The sequence below is a fragment of the Stegodyphus dumicola genome, chromosome 9, assembly GCF_044657685.1.
Source record: "Stegodyphus dumicola isolate Sdum_Otavi_A_Nest chromosome 9, ASM4465768v1".
NCBI lineage: Eukaryota > Metazoa > Arthropoda > Arachnida > Araneae > Eresidae > Stegodyphus > Stegodyphus dumicola.
Window position 1 is genome coordinate 70,730,906 of NC_140776.1, and position 17,506 is coordinate 70,748,411.

At 33.2% G+C, this 17,506-nt stretch overlaps 1 protein-coding gene across 7 annotated transcripts in view; it reads right to left on the minus strand.

Moving 5' to 3' along the window:
* Positions 1 to 6,720: 6,720 nt before the first annotated feature.
* Positions 6,721 to 17,506, minus strand: part of LOC118198100 (alpha-tocopherol transfer protein-like) — a 29,101-nt gene continuing 18,315 nt past the window's right edge. For 6 of the 7 annotated variants that reach the window (XM_085823589.1, XM_035369696.2, XM_085823586.1 and 3 more), the window contains 2 exons: positions 11,417 to 11,527; positions 6,721 to 7,335 (listed from right to left, as the gene is read on the minus strand). In XM_085823589.1, coding sequence (XP_085679715.1) covers positions 7,153 to 7,335; positions 11,417 to 11,527 — 294 coding nt within the window. In that variant the 3' untranslated portion in view covers positions 6,721 to 7,152. The remainder of the gene's footprint in view (positions 7,336 to 11,416; positions 11,528 to 17,506) is intronic. The other variant, XM_085823590.1, reaches the window with a different exon arrangement.

The window sequence follows — 17,506 nt, forward strand, 5'->3', positions numbered from 1 at the left end:
GATTTTATATTACGCCCAACACAGGCTTTTTTTTTTACATTTTGTGTGTTACCTTTGTTTATTAAATATCAAGTTCTTCGCACTTAAACCATAAAATTCCCTTCAAAAGCAATATCGCAAAATAATTTTAAAATGAGCATATCTTTAGAATTTCCGATACACAGTCTCGCGCGATGAAGATAAAAATGTTTTTTTTTTTCCCGTACAGAGTTATCATTGCTCGCTTTGAGTTTTGAGTACTCGCTTTGAGTTTCTTAATCAAAAACTCATAAATGCTTTAGAAAATATGAAATAGATAATAAAACAAATTCCAAATTTGGGCTTCCAGGTGCCCATATTCGGAGTAGGATTACGTTATTCAAAAGTTGATGGCTCTAGGTACCGTTGTTTTATCACAGTGCAAGAAACATACATACAGTTATGCAGATATTTAATCTCTTTATATATAACACAGGGCGATAATATTTGGTGGCAACAGTTTGAAAAGTGAATCGACGCAAAATGCCAAAATGAAATTAATAGCTCTTCTGAGCTAACGCTCCTTTGGGTTAAAACAAATTTCGAAAGCCTTCAGATTTTATATTACGCACAAGGAGGCGTTTTCTAATGTTTTGTGTGTTACCTTTACTTATTAAATATCATGTTCTTCGCACTTAACCCATAAAATTCAATTCAAAAGCAATATCACAAAACATTTAGAGCACACCTTTAGAATTTCCGATACACAGTTTCGCGTCCTGGAGATAAAAATGTTTTTTTCTCCTGTACTGTATTGCCATTGATTCGTTTTGAAATCGTTGAGTTTGTTAATAAAAAATTCTTTAATGTCTGACAAAATATGAAATAGATGATAAAACAAATTCCAGATTCCAAATTAGGACTTCCAGATGCCAATATTCGGTGGAGGATTACGTTATTCAAACTTTGATGGCTCTAGATACCGTTGTTTTATCACAATTCAAGAAACATACATACATTTATGCAGATTCTTCATTATTTAATTTCTTTAAATATAACACAGGGCGATAATATTTTGTGGCAACGATTTGAAAAGGTAAACGGACATTTAATGTTTTCGACGCAAAATGCCAAAACGAAATTAATAGCCGTTTTGAGCTAACGCTCTTTAGGCTAAAACCTTTCTCAGACGATGAAAGAATTACGAATTGCCGGAATGGCAATATTTGCTTAAAAATTGTACGGGAAACTCTGATTAAGATGAACTTCATCTTAGTATGCAATGAAGCGGAGTACGAAACTTTCCTGGAGAAATGTTCGACAGGATTGGTGATTTTAAAAGGTCAACATTATTTTAAATGCTTGATCCCCATCTTGGTATTGATACATGTTAATTTAAATCGTATTTAATATTTCACATCAGTACTTTAGAACAGAGCTTCTTGGTAAATATTTATTTTGTTTTAGCTTATTGAAACATTTTAAAGGTTAACGCATATAACGTTTTACATAGTTGTGTTAATTTCGATTTTCTTCAAAGCATGAATTTTATTTCAGATTTATTTTAATGAATGGTACATCCATATCGAGTAATTTCAAACGCACAATTTTATTAGCGCGAGTTGTGTTTGACGAAAAAGAAAACCGTAAGAAGTACATCAAAGCCTATATATTAAATAAAGCTCATTTCAATGCAAGTGCATCAAGCGAATTTTAAAAATGCAATTCATTTTACACAAACTGTGTCTGAAACATCTGTGCCAAAGATAAGAATATCGGTATTCCAATATGTCAGTGCTCAAAAAAATATATCGCGCGTGCAACACAGCTTTTATACATATGTTTTATACATATTTTTTACATATGTTATAGGTGACAAACATACTGAAATCAAATCTAGCTTTAAATATTGGAATTATTTTTTCAGATGTGGGCTGGGTTATAAAACACATTTTGGTTTTTCTAAGGTTGGACATTCGAATCTTTAGATCTCGCGAATTATTTATATTTAAATTCCGTACCTCGAACTGTTCGAAAAACAAATCGCGTTTAAGAGACCAAAGCGCCTCAAGAACTTGATTAGCTGTTGGTAAAGTATCGAAGAGCTGCATGCGGCTAGCAAATCACAGTTTGGTCATGCCGGAATACATCATATTAGGTAAAATGTGCCTTTGCTGTTTGTTCTTGGGAAAGCATGCATTTCTTTTAGCACTCACTAGGTTTTTCTTATTGCTTCCTTATACAGTATGTAATAGTTCAGCATATTTTTAAGACTGCACTACCATTGCTAAAAGCCATTGCTGACAGCCCTGGAGTCAATGGTAGTACTTGACTCCTTTCCTTGGACACCATTCCGTCAGCATCCCGTTCCGTGCATATATTAATTTACTTAATGTATTTTTTTTGATAATTTTAATTATATTTAATATTATGGTTATTCCAGAACTCATTTAATGTATTCCACAATTTGTAATATATTTGATCATGTTTACATCTGTACCTGATTATTATAGCACATCCTTAATATAACTGTATGCCTAACATGTACCGTAATAGTGAAATTTGTTCCGCTTAGTCTCAGCAGTCCCCACCATGCACCTTCTTTCCATGTTCTGGTTCTTATTTCAATGTATGCCGTTTAGCGGCCAATCACCGGAGGACACATTACTAAACTCTTTATTTATATTTATTCATGTATTTATTTTTAATCCCATCGACTGGATCCAACAGGCTGAAAAGCACCTAACCCAGTGGGCCAGCTGTTCCGTCGATGGCGAAAAGAAAGAAAGTTCAGCATAATTAAGACACAATAACACGCCGAATAAATACTAATTCAGAAGTCTAAACAACAAAAATCAGCGTTATACCTACAAAATTTTCACAGGACTAGTTTCGATGGTTTTACCGAACCATCATCTTCAGCTGCAAAACCGCAAATGAACAAGATAGGAAATAATGTTTAGATAAGATAAGAAAGCCTGGACAAGAATAAGCAAGTGGCGCCATCTGTTGGCGAAACCAGAACTAAAACATAATTTCTCTAAAAGCCGAAGGCAAATTTGGATTGGAATTAGGATCGTTAACTAGAACAGAAAGATTTTTATGAATGTGAAATGCCTCTAGAAAATCCAGTTCTCCAATGGAAGATGTTTTTTGAATAATTTTGGCAGCAGAAAAATTGAAAGTGTGATTTTCAGACCAACAATGTTGAGCAACAGAAGACTTCTGTGTTTCCTTTTTCTAACATATGCCTCATGTTCTTTGACGCGAAATTTTAAGGCTCTCTTAGTTTGGCCAATGTAAATTAAACCACACTGGCAAGGAATCCTATAAATACCCCAGGAATTCATATCCGGAATGGGGTCCTTGAGTAAAGAAGTTGGAATTTTATTGATGGGAGAATAAACAACCCGAAAGTTAAATTTCTGCAAAATATGTGCAACTTTATAGCTAATTGATGGAAAGAAGGGAATGACAACAGAATTTTTATAATCTCCTAAAATAAGAGTGTGGCTTTTAGTGTGTTGAGATGAGAATTTTTTAACTGCTTGATTAATAATGTTGGGTGAAAAGCTCCTGTCAATAGCTATTGCTTTTAAATAATTTAGTTCTTCATCAAGGGCTAGTTTGGAGGAGCAAACTTGAAGAGCACGGAAAACATAGGAATAAAATGAAGCTAACTTTTGTTTAGTCGGATGACATGATTTAAAGTGTGGTGGAAGGCAAACCGATGAAGGTTTACGGTAAACTGTAGTACTGAAGTTGGATGTGTTACGTGTGACCAGAATGTCGAGAAACGGACAACCGTTTCTCGACATTCTGGTCACACGTAATACATCCAACTTCAGTACTACAGTTTACCGTAAACCTTCATCGGTTTGCCTTCCACCACACTTTAAATCATGTCATCCGACTAAACAAAAGTTAGCTTCATTTTATTCCTATGTTTTCCGTGCTCTTCAAGTTTGCTCCTCCAAACTAGCCCTTGATGAAGAACTAAATTATTTAAAAGCAATAGCTATTGACAGGAGCTTTTCACCCAACATTATTAATCAAGCAGTTAAAAAATTCTCATCTCAACACACTAAAAGCCACACTCTTATTTTAGGAGATTATAAAAATTCTGTTGTCATTCCCTTCTTTCCATCAATTAGCTATAAAGTTGCACATATTTTGCAGAAATTTAACTTTCGGGTTGTTTATTCTCCCATCAATAAAATTCCAACTTCTTTACTCAAGGACCCCATTCCGGATATGAATTCCTGGGGTATTTATAGGATTCCTTGCCAGTGTGGTTTAATTTACATTGGCGAAACTAAGAGAGCCTTAAAATTTCGCGTCAAAGAACATGAGGCATATGTTAGAAAAAAGGAAACACAGAAGTCTTCTGTTGCTCAACATTGTTGGTCTGAAAATCACACTTTCAATTTTTCTGCTGCCAAAATTATTCAAAAAACATCTTCCATTGGAGAACTGGATTTTCTAGAGGCATTTCACATTCATAAAAATCTTTCTGTTCTAGTTAACGATTCTAATTCCAATCCAAATTTGCCTTCGGCTTTTAGAGAAATTATGTTTTAGTTCTGGTTTCGCCAACAGATGGCGCCACTTGCTTATCCTTGTCCAGGCTTTCTTATCTTATCTAATCATTATTTCCTATCTTGTTCATTTGCGGTTTTGCAGCTGAAGATGATGGTTCGGTAAAACCATCGAAACTAGTCCTGTGAAAATTTTGTAGGTATAACACTGATTTTTGTTGTTTAGACTTCTGAAAAGTTCAGCATATCAGCAGCATAGTCCCTGAAAGCGAAGGATGGTCTTCTTCAAGCGATAAGTTCGTGTCTATAATTCTGTGAATTTAAAATGAAAATAACTTTTCATAGATGATAAAAGAGTTATGCATTTTCGGAATGGCTACATTATAACATTCGAAGGATTTAATAAAAAGCTGTACGAGAAGCTTTGATTAAGGTAGCGAAGTTTTATATTTGGGCTATTTAATGCCTGAATAAAATTTGTTAGTAAAATAAAAAAATTAATTCATTTGGAAGAACCTATTTTTGGATTTATTTCAGTAAAGTGAGAGATTATGAAATTCATCTCAATAGGGAATGAAAAGGAAAAAGATATTTTATTGCTACCTTGGCGATTTTTGTTAAATAGCAGTAGCTGCGTAGACAAGAAGTAAAAAAAATCTTTCAAACAGTTTAGGAATGTGATAACTTACGCAAAAATGCGATATCATAACCGCCAAATCAAGCCTATATGGTAAATTATACCACGCTAACAAAAGGAAAAAATTAATTACTCAGAAATGATTAACTACCGTTTTCCATAAAAATAGTTTTACTGTAATAAGAGCTAAAAGTGTAACTTCTTCATTTATTAAGTTCATAAAATATTTTAGTCCGATAGCCAAATTATATATTTTTAATAATCACGTTAATCATACGTTATTGTCTAGATTGCGCTAAGGTGTATCAGAAAATGATATAATAATTATCAATATCGACATTTACTTATGTTCTCCGAAATGCAGTTTGTCTTCAGTTTATCGTATACAGGAGACTATGTAATATATTAACAAATGTAAAGAACCATTTGTTTGAAAGAAATGTATGAAGTATATACTTCATATTCATTTGAGGAACATGCAATCAAAATTGATTATTGGCATTAAACAGAAACCGCGTATTAACGATATTTTATGCCATAAATTCTAGTTGTATGCTTTTCATTTAATATCAAAATAGTAAGTCTTTTTTAAGTTCTTTTATACGTTCAAAAATGTTGGTTTCAATCTTTATTTACTCATGTGTCATTATTTTAAAATACAACTCGTATAACTAGAACGATAAATTTTATTTTTCTTATTAATAACAAGAAGTGTCGTTGTTTTAAATAATTATAATAACAAATTTTATAGGTAGTACTTAACTTGTATGAAGTCTTTTTAACACAAAATTTGAGCTTCATCTTGTAATATTCCTTGTGGGCTATAAGATATTTTGAAAATTAACAAATGATCTTCGTTTTATTCCAAAACACTTAATATAAAAAAAAAAGTACTGCATTTTTTGAACTAAGAAAATTTACTTAAATAGTATTAATATAATATAATTGTGTAAAGCTACATTTTTAAATGGCTATTCATTATAATGAATAGCCTTCGCTGGCCTTCGGGAGAATGTAGATAAAACTAAGCGTAAGTAGTTTAAGTTAGCTTTCATTGGCAGCATCCTTGTCTGTTGTAAAGCGACTCCTTGCAACTGTTGAAACAAGTTGTTGAGTTACACCTACAGCTGGTGTTTGGTGAGTGCATATTTTTTGAAATATAACATTTCGTTATTATAGATATAATTTATTGCAGGTGTAAGAATTTGGGGGTCTAAGATTGGCTGTGTTGGTTTACTTTTGTGGACGTGAGAAAACTGCTTTGTAATTTCAGTTAGCACTTTTTTTCTGATTTTAAGAATAAACTTTTATGTTAGATGTTTTCCTTTAAATTATCACTATACAGAAAAGAGACACATCTAGAAACAGATAGTTGAAAGCAACGACCTCAACTAAATGAGTATTGAAGTTCTAGTAGAAATTTGTAATCTTACATTCATTTAATTATGTCTTACAAATAATAAAATTTTTTAGAAAAAAGAATTATGATATTTTTTCATATTGCTTGTAAAACTTAAAGTCTGCAATATTGCTTGTAAAAGATTTACTAAGTTTTTTATTTTCGTAAAATCATAAAGAAGAAAGAAAAACACTTAGAAATATATAATTTATTATATACAGAATGCAAAATATACATATTAAAAGATTTTTTAATGAAAGTGAAATTTTGTAATAGTTTGAGTTAGTTATATTTACATAGATATCTTTCTATGTAATCAATGGTTATATACAGTTCTTGCTAGAAAGACCTGGAATAATAACAAAATGGCACATTCAGTACATTCCATCCAATTACTATTATAAAAGTTTCTGGTTATTGAGGTAATAACATAGCGAAATTAATTTAGAGTATTATTACATATTTACAAGATGATATAGTCATTTAAAGTCATCGGAAAATTAGAATAAGAAGATCAGTTTATATAAATATTTTGGAACTTTCTTTAGTATGTTCGAAAGAATATGATTAAAATATAGTTGATTCTAAATATACATATAGTTTAGTAATCATTTTGTTTTTTACATTTTGACGGCATCATATCCGTACTGTTGACACTTTTTATATTCTTCTTCACTATCTAGTAAACTCTGATAAAATCTTTCATTTCCAAATGGACCTTGTGTTCCACCAAATTCTTCAGGTAGCATTTCTGGAGGAAGGAACTGATGCAAACTACTCAGGCCATCTCCATAGAAATATACCTAAGTAAAGGAAAGGGAAGTTAATTAACAGATAAATTAAATATTTATAAGGAAAGAATGTTCGAAATGGAGTAATTTAATAGCTCATTTATTTACTCTAGTGTTGAAAATTACTAGATTTTTCACATTTTTTTTAATTATCTTTAAAAAGGATGGATAGAGTTAACGAAATTGGGTATGGGCATAGGTTAAAATAATACAAAAAATACGCTGGATAACAGTCATAGTATACATGAATGATCGTGCGTAAGATTCATCGGCGCAGGAAGGTCAAAAACAGAGTTTGAAAGATAAAAAAAAAGCCAGTAAGGGGCTATGGTTCCCTATAAGAATCATACAGCTTTCTTAATGTGATTTTATCCTGGAAATGAAGGGATTTGTGAATCTCTATGGCATTTGGTTCTGTTCTAGCAAAAAGCTGTTTCAGGTCCTAGAAGTTTCAAAGAAGAAGGCAAATTTTAATTGCCCTTCCAAGAGTATCCTAGGCATGTTCTAGATTTGGAGATCTAGCTGGCCAAACCATCCAGTTAATATCCTCACATTCCAGAAAACCATCCACAAGATTAACTCTATGTGTACAAGCGTTGTTTTCCCATAAAAATGAACTGAGAGTTAACGATACGCCTGAGAAGCCGAACTTATGGCTTGTCTATCTATCGTGTCTATCTGCAGGTAAGTTTGCTGTTCACTTCTGCGCACAAGAAATCATGGTGTTGAGATCAAGCGACTTTAGACCAAGCATAAGTGGAGAACAGTTCTCTTCACAGATGAATCCCATCTAGTCCAACCACTGATTCTTGACGTATCTTCATTTGGAGAGAAGCATATATTCGCTATCTTTTCTCGAAAAAGAGACCAGTGTGGCAGCGGAGGTTTGATGATACTGGCAGGCATCATATTCGACAGGCGCGCAAAGCCTTCATGTCTGATAGAGGTTCACTGCCTGTTGCAAACTATAGGGAAGATATCTTTGTGCTCTATGCTCATCTGGGCGACAACTGATGAATGCTTGGCAGAATGTGTCGCAGGATGACATTAGGAACCTCTACCACTCCTTGCCTCGACGAATTCAAGCATGCATTGCCGCCAGGGGAAGTTCAACCAACTACTAATTTGAACACTCAATGGGTGATTGTGAGCCGTGAACAGGTACTATGGTCTTGATTTTTTAATTATTTTATTATCTGTGTATGAACTATGCATATATTCAATTTCACCGAAAACAACCACTTCCTTCATGGTGCTTCGATTTTTTAGCAAAAGAGTGTACTTTAAATGCATTCAATTTATCTTTTCATTACAGATCAATAGCTTAAATTTCTCATCGTAAGAAATTTTACTCATTCGGTTACATTTTTTTCTTAGATGGGATTGAAATTCTAAATCAAAAACGTTCAGTTACAGAAAATCTTGCTAAACGGGCAGAGAGCTAGCAAGAAAAGGAAAAATTAAAATTTTGTAAACATATTTACGGAGTAATTTTTTATTATATATTTAAACAAATAATTAGGGAAACTATACCCAGGGAAATTTTGATTATCTATTAGTTTCGAGGTCATTATCGTTATGAACAAGATAAAAAAAGATAAAGATAAACATCTACCCAACATCGCCAGATATGGACAGTCGATAACAAAAATTTTCTAGTACACGATAGAATATAGACAAATGCTCAAGATAAAGAGTTAACAATGTTGCAAACCATTGAAAATTTGTCGCAGTGCTTTAGCTTTCTTATGGTTATATACAGTAAACAGACAATATCTGAAATAAATCTAAAACTGTCTCTAGCCATCATATCATAAATAAAAAATCTAGTGTCACACGACTTCTTTGTAAGGCTTATTAAATTAGATACATTTCTTGCTGCAACAATAAATTGATATTAAGCATTGTTAGATATTTTTTGTTACACGAACTACCTATATAATCCTTATTATATATGTGGTTAGATTTCGTTATTTGCTGAAAATGAATTTTTTTTTAAAATTTGACATTGTCAAAAAATGAATATTTTCGTCATTTAAAGCACTTCTGTAACTGGAAGTATATGACTACGACTAACCATTTCGAAAGTAAAGGCCAGGTAAGTACTTTATATAATGTTTGATATTGCCAATTGCAATAAAAAATGAGATGCACAACTAGATATTATAGCAGACGCATACATATACATGTATGTAAAGAAGTCAAGAATAAATCTCTTCTGAATCCATTTTATGTTTAGTTAAATCGAATACAACAAAGCACAATGCTAACAAAATATCGTTAGCACAAAGATTTATTTAAAAATCTCTTGCATAATTCTGCACAAAATTTTAAATACTGCTGTATATTAATAAAATATGATAATGAATAATCAAATTAACAACTTTTGTCGTTATCGGAAAATTTTCTGTATGCTTGCTGTAATTTTCTCATAATACAAACTTTCTGTACTTTTCTCACAATACAAAACTTTATTCTTTAAAATAGTACTTTTATCTTTTATTCCGAACATGGTGAGAAAAAAAAATTCATATTTGTAAACTACCTTAAATGGATTTTCGAAAAATTATTTTTATTTATTGTTTTATATGTTTTGATATTTATTATGTTCACTGGACTCTCTCAGTCCTTATGAAGTAGTAATAACAAAATACTGAACGGTTAACAGATATTAAAAGTTAAAAATTTCCACAGCATTTTAAATTAAGCAAATAACTAACTGCTGAATATTTTCCCTGTATATTTAAAGCTATTTAGTTTGTTATACTTAGATCTAACATCATTAAGCATAATTTATAAAAGATAAAATAAGGAGAGATCCAATCTTGGAAGTAGAATGATCCTTTAGTGGAAACTTTTATGGGTCCCTCTTTTTCAAGCAGTTAAAAATACTAATGTTTGATCACCGTTAATGCAATCTTAGTCGGCATTCTCCTCGAAGACTTTGACTCGTTCAACAGAGTTGCTAGCTAGAAATCCATGTTGGTATGCGCTAATCATAAGTCAAAGGATCTCAAAGGGAAGTCAAAGGATCTCCTTTCGAATTGCAGCCGTCAGCTGTACAGATGAACGATATATGTATGTTTATTCTCAAGATTATAGCTTCTGTAGTCAGACAATTTACGAGTGACTGGCCGGTACACTCGCTGAATACTGGTAGCTCGATCGAATACTGGTGAACGGGTTCGGTGCGTGAGAGTTTTCGTGGTCTTCCGCCTTGCGTAATGTTTATATAAAAGCAATTTCCATTAAAAAGGCCTTCCACAAAGGATTATTTTTTCTTTGACAGATAACTTTTGAGTGACATTTTTTTGCGGTTTTGCAGCTGAGGATGGTGGTTCGGTAAAGCCATCGAAACTAGTCCTTAGAAAATTTTGAAAATATAACGCTGATTTTTGTTGTTTGACTTCTGAATTAGTATTTATTCGGCGTGTTATTGTGTCTTACCTTTTGAGTGCTTTGCTATATTCTAAATAATTCTAATCCTAATCCTTGAGGTTAAATATTTATTTTGCTTTGTTATATTAATTTTTTTTCTGAATTATTTAATCATTTTTGTATTGCATTTAAGAATAAAATTTTTATAATTAATTAATAGCAGCGTAATTTTGTAATTAATAATCTAATTTATAAATGTAGCAATTAATACCGTTTAAATTTCCTAGCTAAGAACTTTTAAATGTATCACCTTTAAGTTTAATAACTGAGAAGGAAAAAAAATATAGAATTGATCCGGAAGCCTTGGAATCTGCTAGTCCGATACATAGTCATCTTGCGCACTTCGTTCGGTCCAATGGTGAGGGACAGTAACCTTTTTGCAATGTACATGAAAGTAACTGACTTCCCTACTTAAGCGTAATTAAATTTGAGAACATAATTTTTCTTCTTTTCTTTCTGATGTATAACGTGATCTTACATGCAAAAAGTTTTTCAGAAAGGTTAATAATAAATACATCACATTAATACATTTATATTGCAGGATTTTAATGCAAAAATGTGTTGTAAATAAACATAATTTAAACCGGAAAAGAGTGAAGAAAAATTGTATTTATTATAAAGTACTGATTTAAAGCTGGGAAACATAAATACTTACCCTCTTTTTTATTTTTTCACTTAAAAAGGGTTTTACGGTGTTGAATATTGTACCAAATATACTGGGATTGTTGATAATATGCATTGCCTTATGTCGCACTGGTAAGCCATCCTATTTGCAAGATAAAGATTTTTATTGAAATATCATTTTTATTCAACTTAAAGATTTAAATAACGCAGAATATGATAATTCTAAAAGTATATTTTAGAATGACATTTGGAGGCAAGACAGTTTATGTGAAGTGGAAAAGAATAAGTAAATGTCTGTGACGTCGTGGATGCTTCAGTGGGAACAGAATCAACACTGATAGTGGTGATGCATCACTTCTTAATAACACAACATATCACAGATACAACATTAATACATTTAGAAAACTTTAGTAGATATCCGAGCTGGTGACACGATCAGAGACGTTAACGAAGATGGTACTCGTCATCACTCGACAAACAAAGTCTCCACACCTCATCTCGCTGGCGGAGCTTCCCAAACTCTCTCTTCTCTGACAGGCGTCTCACCGAAATCTCATCTCTTTACGCATGCGTAATTCTCAGTTAAGTCGTTGCCATTCACAGTTCTTTAAATAAGGTGTTAAAATGAATTATAGTACTCGTAGTGTGAGGAATTTGCTAACGACGTTCTCTCTAGTCAAGAGCATCATAGGTCTTTCTAGTAGAGAGTTCAGGAGCGTTCTTTACAGACTAACTCCTTCCGCCTCCAGATTTTGTTTTCCTCGGACACAGAGGAAACAAAACATTATTTGTAGGATAAAATACAAGTTCAGGCAGGCGTTCGCTACAAACAAACACCTTCCGCCTCCAGTTTTTGTTTCTCCAGACACAGGAGAAGTAAACCTTCACAGTTCACAGTTTCTGGTTTCAATACAGATTGTCCAACATTTTACCAGTTCATTTTAAACTACACTGTTACAAAGGCTCTCCACTCTCATAACCAGGCCATCATAAAAAAAAAACACATTTAAAAATACACATACAATATATGAAAAACCAAAACAAAAAGTTTTGTCTTTAAGAATAAAGCTAACAATTTACTATATAGTATGAATTAAAAAAAATACAATATACATAATCAAATAACAAGACAACTTAAAAGAAATGATAACTAGTCTATTTAACTGGCATGTACAGAGTTTCTACTTAAGCAGTCTACATTTAAGTTGTCACTTCCCTTTTTATGATGTATCGTAAAATTATAAGATTGTAAGGCTAAGGCCCAGCGTAATAATCGACCATTTCTACCTGCATTATTTTTTAGCCATACTAGTGGATTATGGTCCGTTTGAATTGAAAATTTAGTCTGCTCATCTATATACCCTTTCAATTTTTTTATTCCATACAGAATTGCGGCACACTCTTTTTCAGTGGTGGAATACTTCCACTCACTATCAGTAAATTTTTTACTGAGATACAATATGGGATGTTCTTTTCCTTTATCATCCTTCTGGGCTAAAACAACACCATATCCTTGATCTGACGCGTCTGTCTGTAGTATAAATGGTTTAGAAAAATCGGGTGCATGTAGCACAGGCCTACTAGATAGCTTTTCTTTTAACGATTTGAATGATTCATTACATTCATCATTCCAAACAATTTTACCCCTTTTGTTATTCCCTTTTAACAAATCTGTCAAAGGTGCGGCTATAGCAGAAAACATGGTATATATTGTCTGTAGTATCCAGCTAACCCTAAGAAAGCTCTAATCTCAGTTTTAGTTGTGGGAACAGGAAAATTTTGAACCGCTTCGATTTTTAGTTCTGCTGGAGAACGTTTTCCTCGACCTACTATGTGACAGATATATTGCACTTCTTCTTGTGCAAACTTGCACTTAGAGGGTTTAATAGTTAAATTGGCTTTTCTGATTCTTTCTAAAATTTCATGTAAATGTTGTAAATGTTCCTTCCACGTTTCAGAAAAAATAGCAATATTATCTAAATAAGGGGTAGCATATTTCTCACATCCGCACAATATTTCGCTCATCATTTTACTAAAATAATAAGGAGCATTTTTAAGCCCAAATGGCATGCGCAAAGGCCTATATACGCCAAAATTTGTAGCAAATGCAGCGATTTTCTGAGCCCTAGGGGTCAGCGGAATTTGCCAATAACCTTTAGTTAAGTCTATCAAGGTGATAAATTTGGCTGCTGCAATAGTTTCGACACGTTGCTCTATATTGAGGATCGGATAGAACTCAGTACGAGTTATTTCGTTTAACTTTCTGTAATCAATACACGGCCTAGGATCCCTACCTGGTGCTTCAACAAGGATCATGGGTGAAGTATACTCAGAGGGTCCTGGTTCAATAATCTTGTATTTTAACATTTTTTCAATCTCGACTTTAAGAATTTCGTTCTGTCGATTTGTCATTCTATAAGGCTTATGCTGTACGCGTTTGTCACTGATTAGTTCGATATCATGTTCGACTAAATTTGTTTTCCCTGGAATATTCGAAAATATAGCAGAAAACTTTACCAACAACTTTCCCAACTGCAAGATTTGTTCATCACTAAGTCTTTCTTTAAGATTATCTTTTGCTATTATTTCATTAAAATCAAACACATTGGGGTCGGTTAACATATAAGGAAAATCCTCCTCTAATTCCGAGGGTTCAACTATCTCCTCGTTGTCAAGGAGCACCATATTCAAAAGTTCAGGTCTCTTATGATAAGGTTTTAACATATTGATATGATACACTTTATTCCCTTCCTGATTCCCTTCAAAACTAACCACATAGTTTGTTTCTGATAATCTTTTCTCTATTTTTCCCGGCCCTTTCCATTGAGGAGCGAGTTTATGTGGTTGATTCACTGCTAATACTAATACGGAATCTCCTGGCTGGAATTCCCTTTTCACGGCATTTTTGTCATACCATTTCTTCCTTTTGTCCCTCACCTCTTCCATTTTTTCTGTAGCTAATTCTCTACTTTTCTTTAACCTATTGATTAATTCGAAAACATATTCTATTACGGTATCTTCTTTTTCCTGAGGATCTAACCATTTCTCATACAATAATGCGACAGGTGTTCTGAGGTTGGTCCCGTACACTAATTCAGCTGGACTAAATCCTGTACTATCATGCGTTACTGTTCGCAGGGCAAAGAGAGCGGCAGGTAATTGTACCTCCCAATTTGGGGCAGCTTCAATACATAATACCTTTAAGACCCTTTTTATTGACCTATGGAACCGTTCTACAGGATTGCTCTGGGGGTGGTAAACCGAACTTCTGGAAATTTTTATACCAAACCTCTTCAAAAATTCAACGGTTAAGCGACTCATGAAAGATTTTCCTTGATCAGTTTGAACCTCCCTTGGAAAACCCATCCGACTAAATACCTGCAAGAGTGCACTTACAACAGATTTCGACGTTATATCCGGTACCGGGACGGCGCCAGGATATTTAGATGCTAAGCACATAACTGTAATAAGATATTTATTACCTTCAGTAGATGTAGGCATAGGCCCGCAAGCATCTACATTAACCTTACTAAAGACTTCAGATATCACAGGTACCATTACCAACGGTGCTTTCTTTTTGTCACTTGCTTTTCCTACACGTTGACAGGAGTCGCATGTTTTAACGAATTCCTCAATGTCTTTATAATAATTTGGCCAGAAAAAATATCTTAGTAACCGGTCTTTTGTTTTCAGCACTCCTAAGTGACCTGAAGTTCCTTCATGACAAGTTGCTTTAATTTGCTCTCTGAGGTTTTCTGGGACAACAATTAAATGTTCTTCTCCTCCTAACTTATTTACCTTCTTTTTTACTAAAACCCCATTTTTAATCCCATAACTTGTTCCGCTTTTTACTAGTTTTAATAAAGGCGCAAGTTCTTTACTTTTTTGTTGTTCATCAATAAAAGTACTTGAGTCTATTTGAATCGCAGGACTTGTGGGGACACAAAGGTTGACAGAAGGTAATATCTCTCTGTTTTCAGACCTCTCATGAGCATCGTCCTCCTCTTCCAATTCTAACTCATTCTGCTCAGAATTTTGATTCGTCTCACTTAAATTTTCCGCTTCCTTAAATTGTCGTGCTTGAGATCGAGTAACGACCGCATTAACATTACCGACATACGACGAATAATTTTTCTCAGTTCCTCTGAGAAGAGCCGCTGTCTGGTTGCCTAATATATATCGTCCTTGGTCTAAGTGGTCTCCTATAACAGCTGCTTTGGTGGTTACTGTACCCAAATCGCATTCAATATCTACTTCAGCAACAGGTAAACAAGTCATATGATCATCCAACAAATGTCGAACCCATACATGTTCTCCCTTCATTCTATCTCTGTCTACATATTTCTGACAAATAATATCTACCGTTGCTCCTGTATCTCTTAGAATAGGTACTTCAAAACCATTTACTCTTCCATTTAACGTATAGGGATCTAACAGATTCTTTTCTGATCTCCCGCTTATCCGATACAAATCTGCCTTTTTAGTTTTAAAATTAGGGCACTGAGGACGTAAATGATCTAAAGATCCACATTCATAGCACTGGAGTCTTTTTCTTCTATCAAAATTCGAGTCCGACTTTTTCCCAACATTGCGTGCATCATCATCTTTTTTAAATTGTGTGCCTTGAGAGTTTTTTTTTTTATTTTTGAAAACGTTACCAGTGGACTGAAAACACCCATTTGTCTACCTGATATTTTCGTTTTCAGTTCACCCAATTTCGTTTTCCCAACCATCGTCTTTTTCGCATCTTCAAATTCCTCTATTTTACCCACCAACTGTTTTGGTGAAGTGATCGTGGCCCATTCATCTATAAAATGTTCCTTAAACTCATTAGGCGTGCGCCTTTTAATCTGATCTACCAACATTAAATCCTTGAGTTGCTCAAATGTTTCGATTTTTAATCCCTTGAGCCACCCATCTAAAAATGTCTTAATTTCGTGATAAAAATCGTACCACGTAGAATCCGAATTTTTCTGAGTCTTAACAAGAAGTTGCCGAAACTTCTCCGCACTTAATTTAAATCTTTTAAGTAGTAATTTTTTAATATGTTGGTAATCTCTAGCCTGTTCTTCAGGTTCCCTAGCAATTATATTATTTACCTCAACCGGAAGGACACCAATGAGATATGACAGCCATTGATCCGTGGGCAATTTTAGAACTTTAGCTTGCCTCTCAAAAAGTTCTAAGAATAAACTGATATCATCAGTTTTTAAATTAAACTTGGGCATTAGTTTCTGAAAATTCTGATTAAATACCGTTTCACCTCCAGGTTTAGCAGATTCAGTGTTCTGTTTTGCTTTAAGGCATTCTAGTTCTAACTGTTGCTTTTCAATTTCTTTATTTTGTTGTAGTATCTGAAATTCCCTCTCCCTAGCTTCCTGTTCTAACTGTAATTCTTTCGCTCTTGTTTGCTTCTCTAAGTTTTCCTTTTCTATCCTATCAGTCATAATACTTTCTAACAAATTTTTAACAAATTCTTCCTCATAATTTTTACTATTCGTTATTAATTGTTTTAAATCTATCACTTTCACATCTTCTAAAGCTATTTCCCCAAGTTCTGAAGCGACAAGGAATAGATCCATTTTCTTAGCTTTTCCCAAAAATGCCATTTTCACAAAAGTAATTGCTCAAAACAAATAAGAACTTACATAGTTATTCACAAATAATACACATAAAAATATATCAGACCACATAAAAATATATCATACACATAAAAAACACTTTCTTCTTTCTTACAAAATTAAGCAAATAAAAATAAAAGGTTAATAAAAACATTAATCATTTTGGATTTATTTCCATTCAAACATAAAACGAATAAACAACCTTACTGAATACTTCGTATAAAAAAAATAATAACAAATTCTTTTCATTTGGTACAGCCAGACAGAAAAAAAACCAGAGTGGCGCCAATAAATATAAACACCTTTAATTAACTATCGTTTCAGATACTTCTGTTAGCAACCACATGGCCAACGCAAATACTACGTAAATTCGATAGGCGCAGGTTTAAATCAGAACACTATTAGAACTTTTCTTTACTGCTCAAAGCTTTAAAATGTAAAATGAAATGATAAAATTTAACATTCTACTTCTCAGAAAATACGCATCCTATTAAAATACA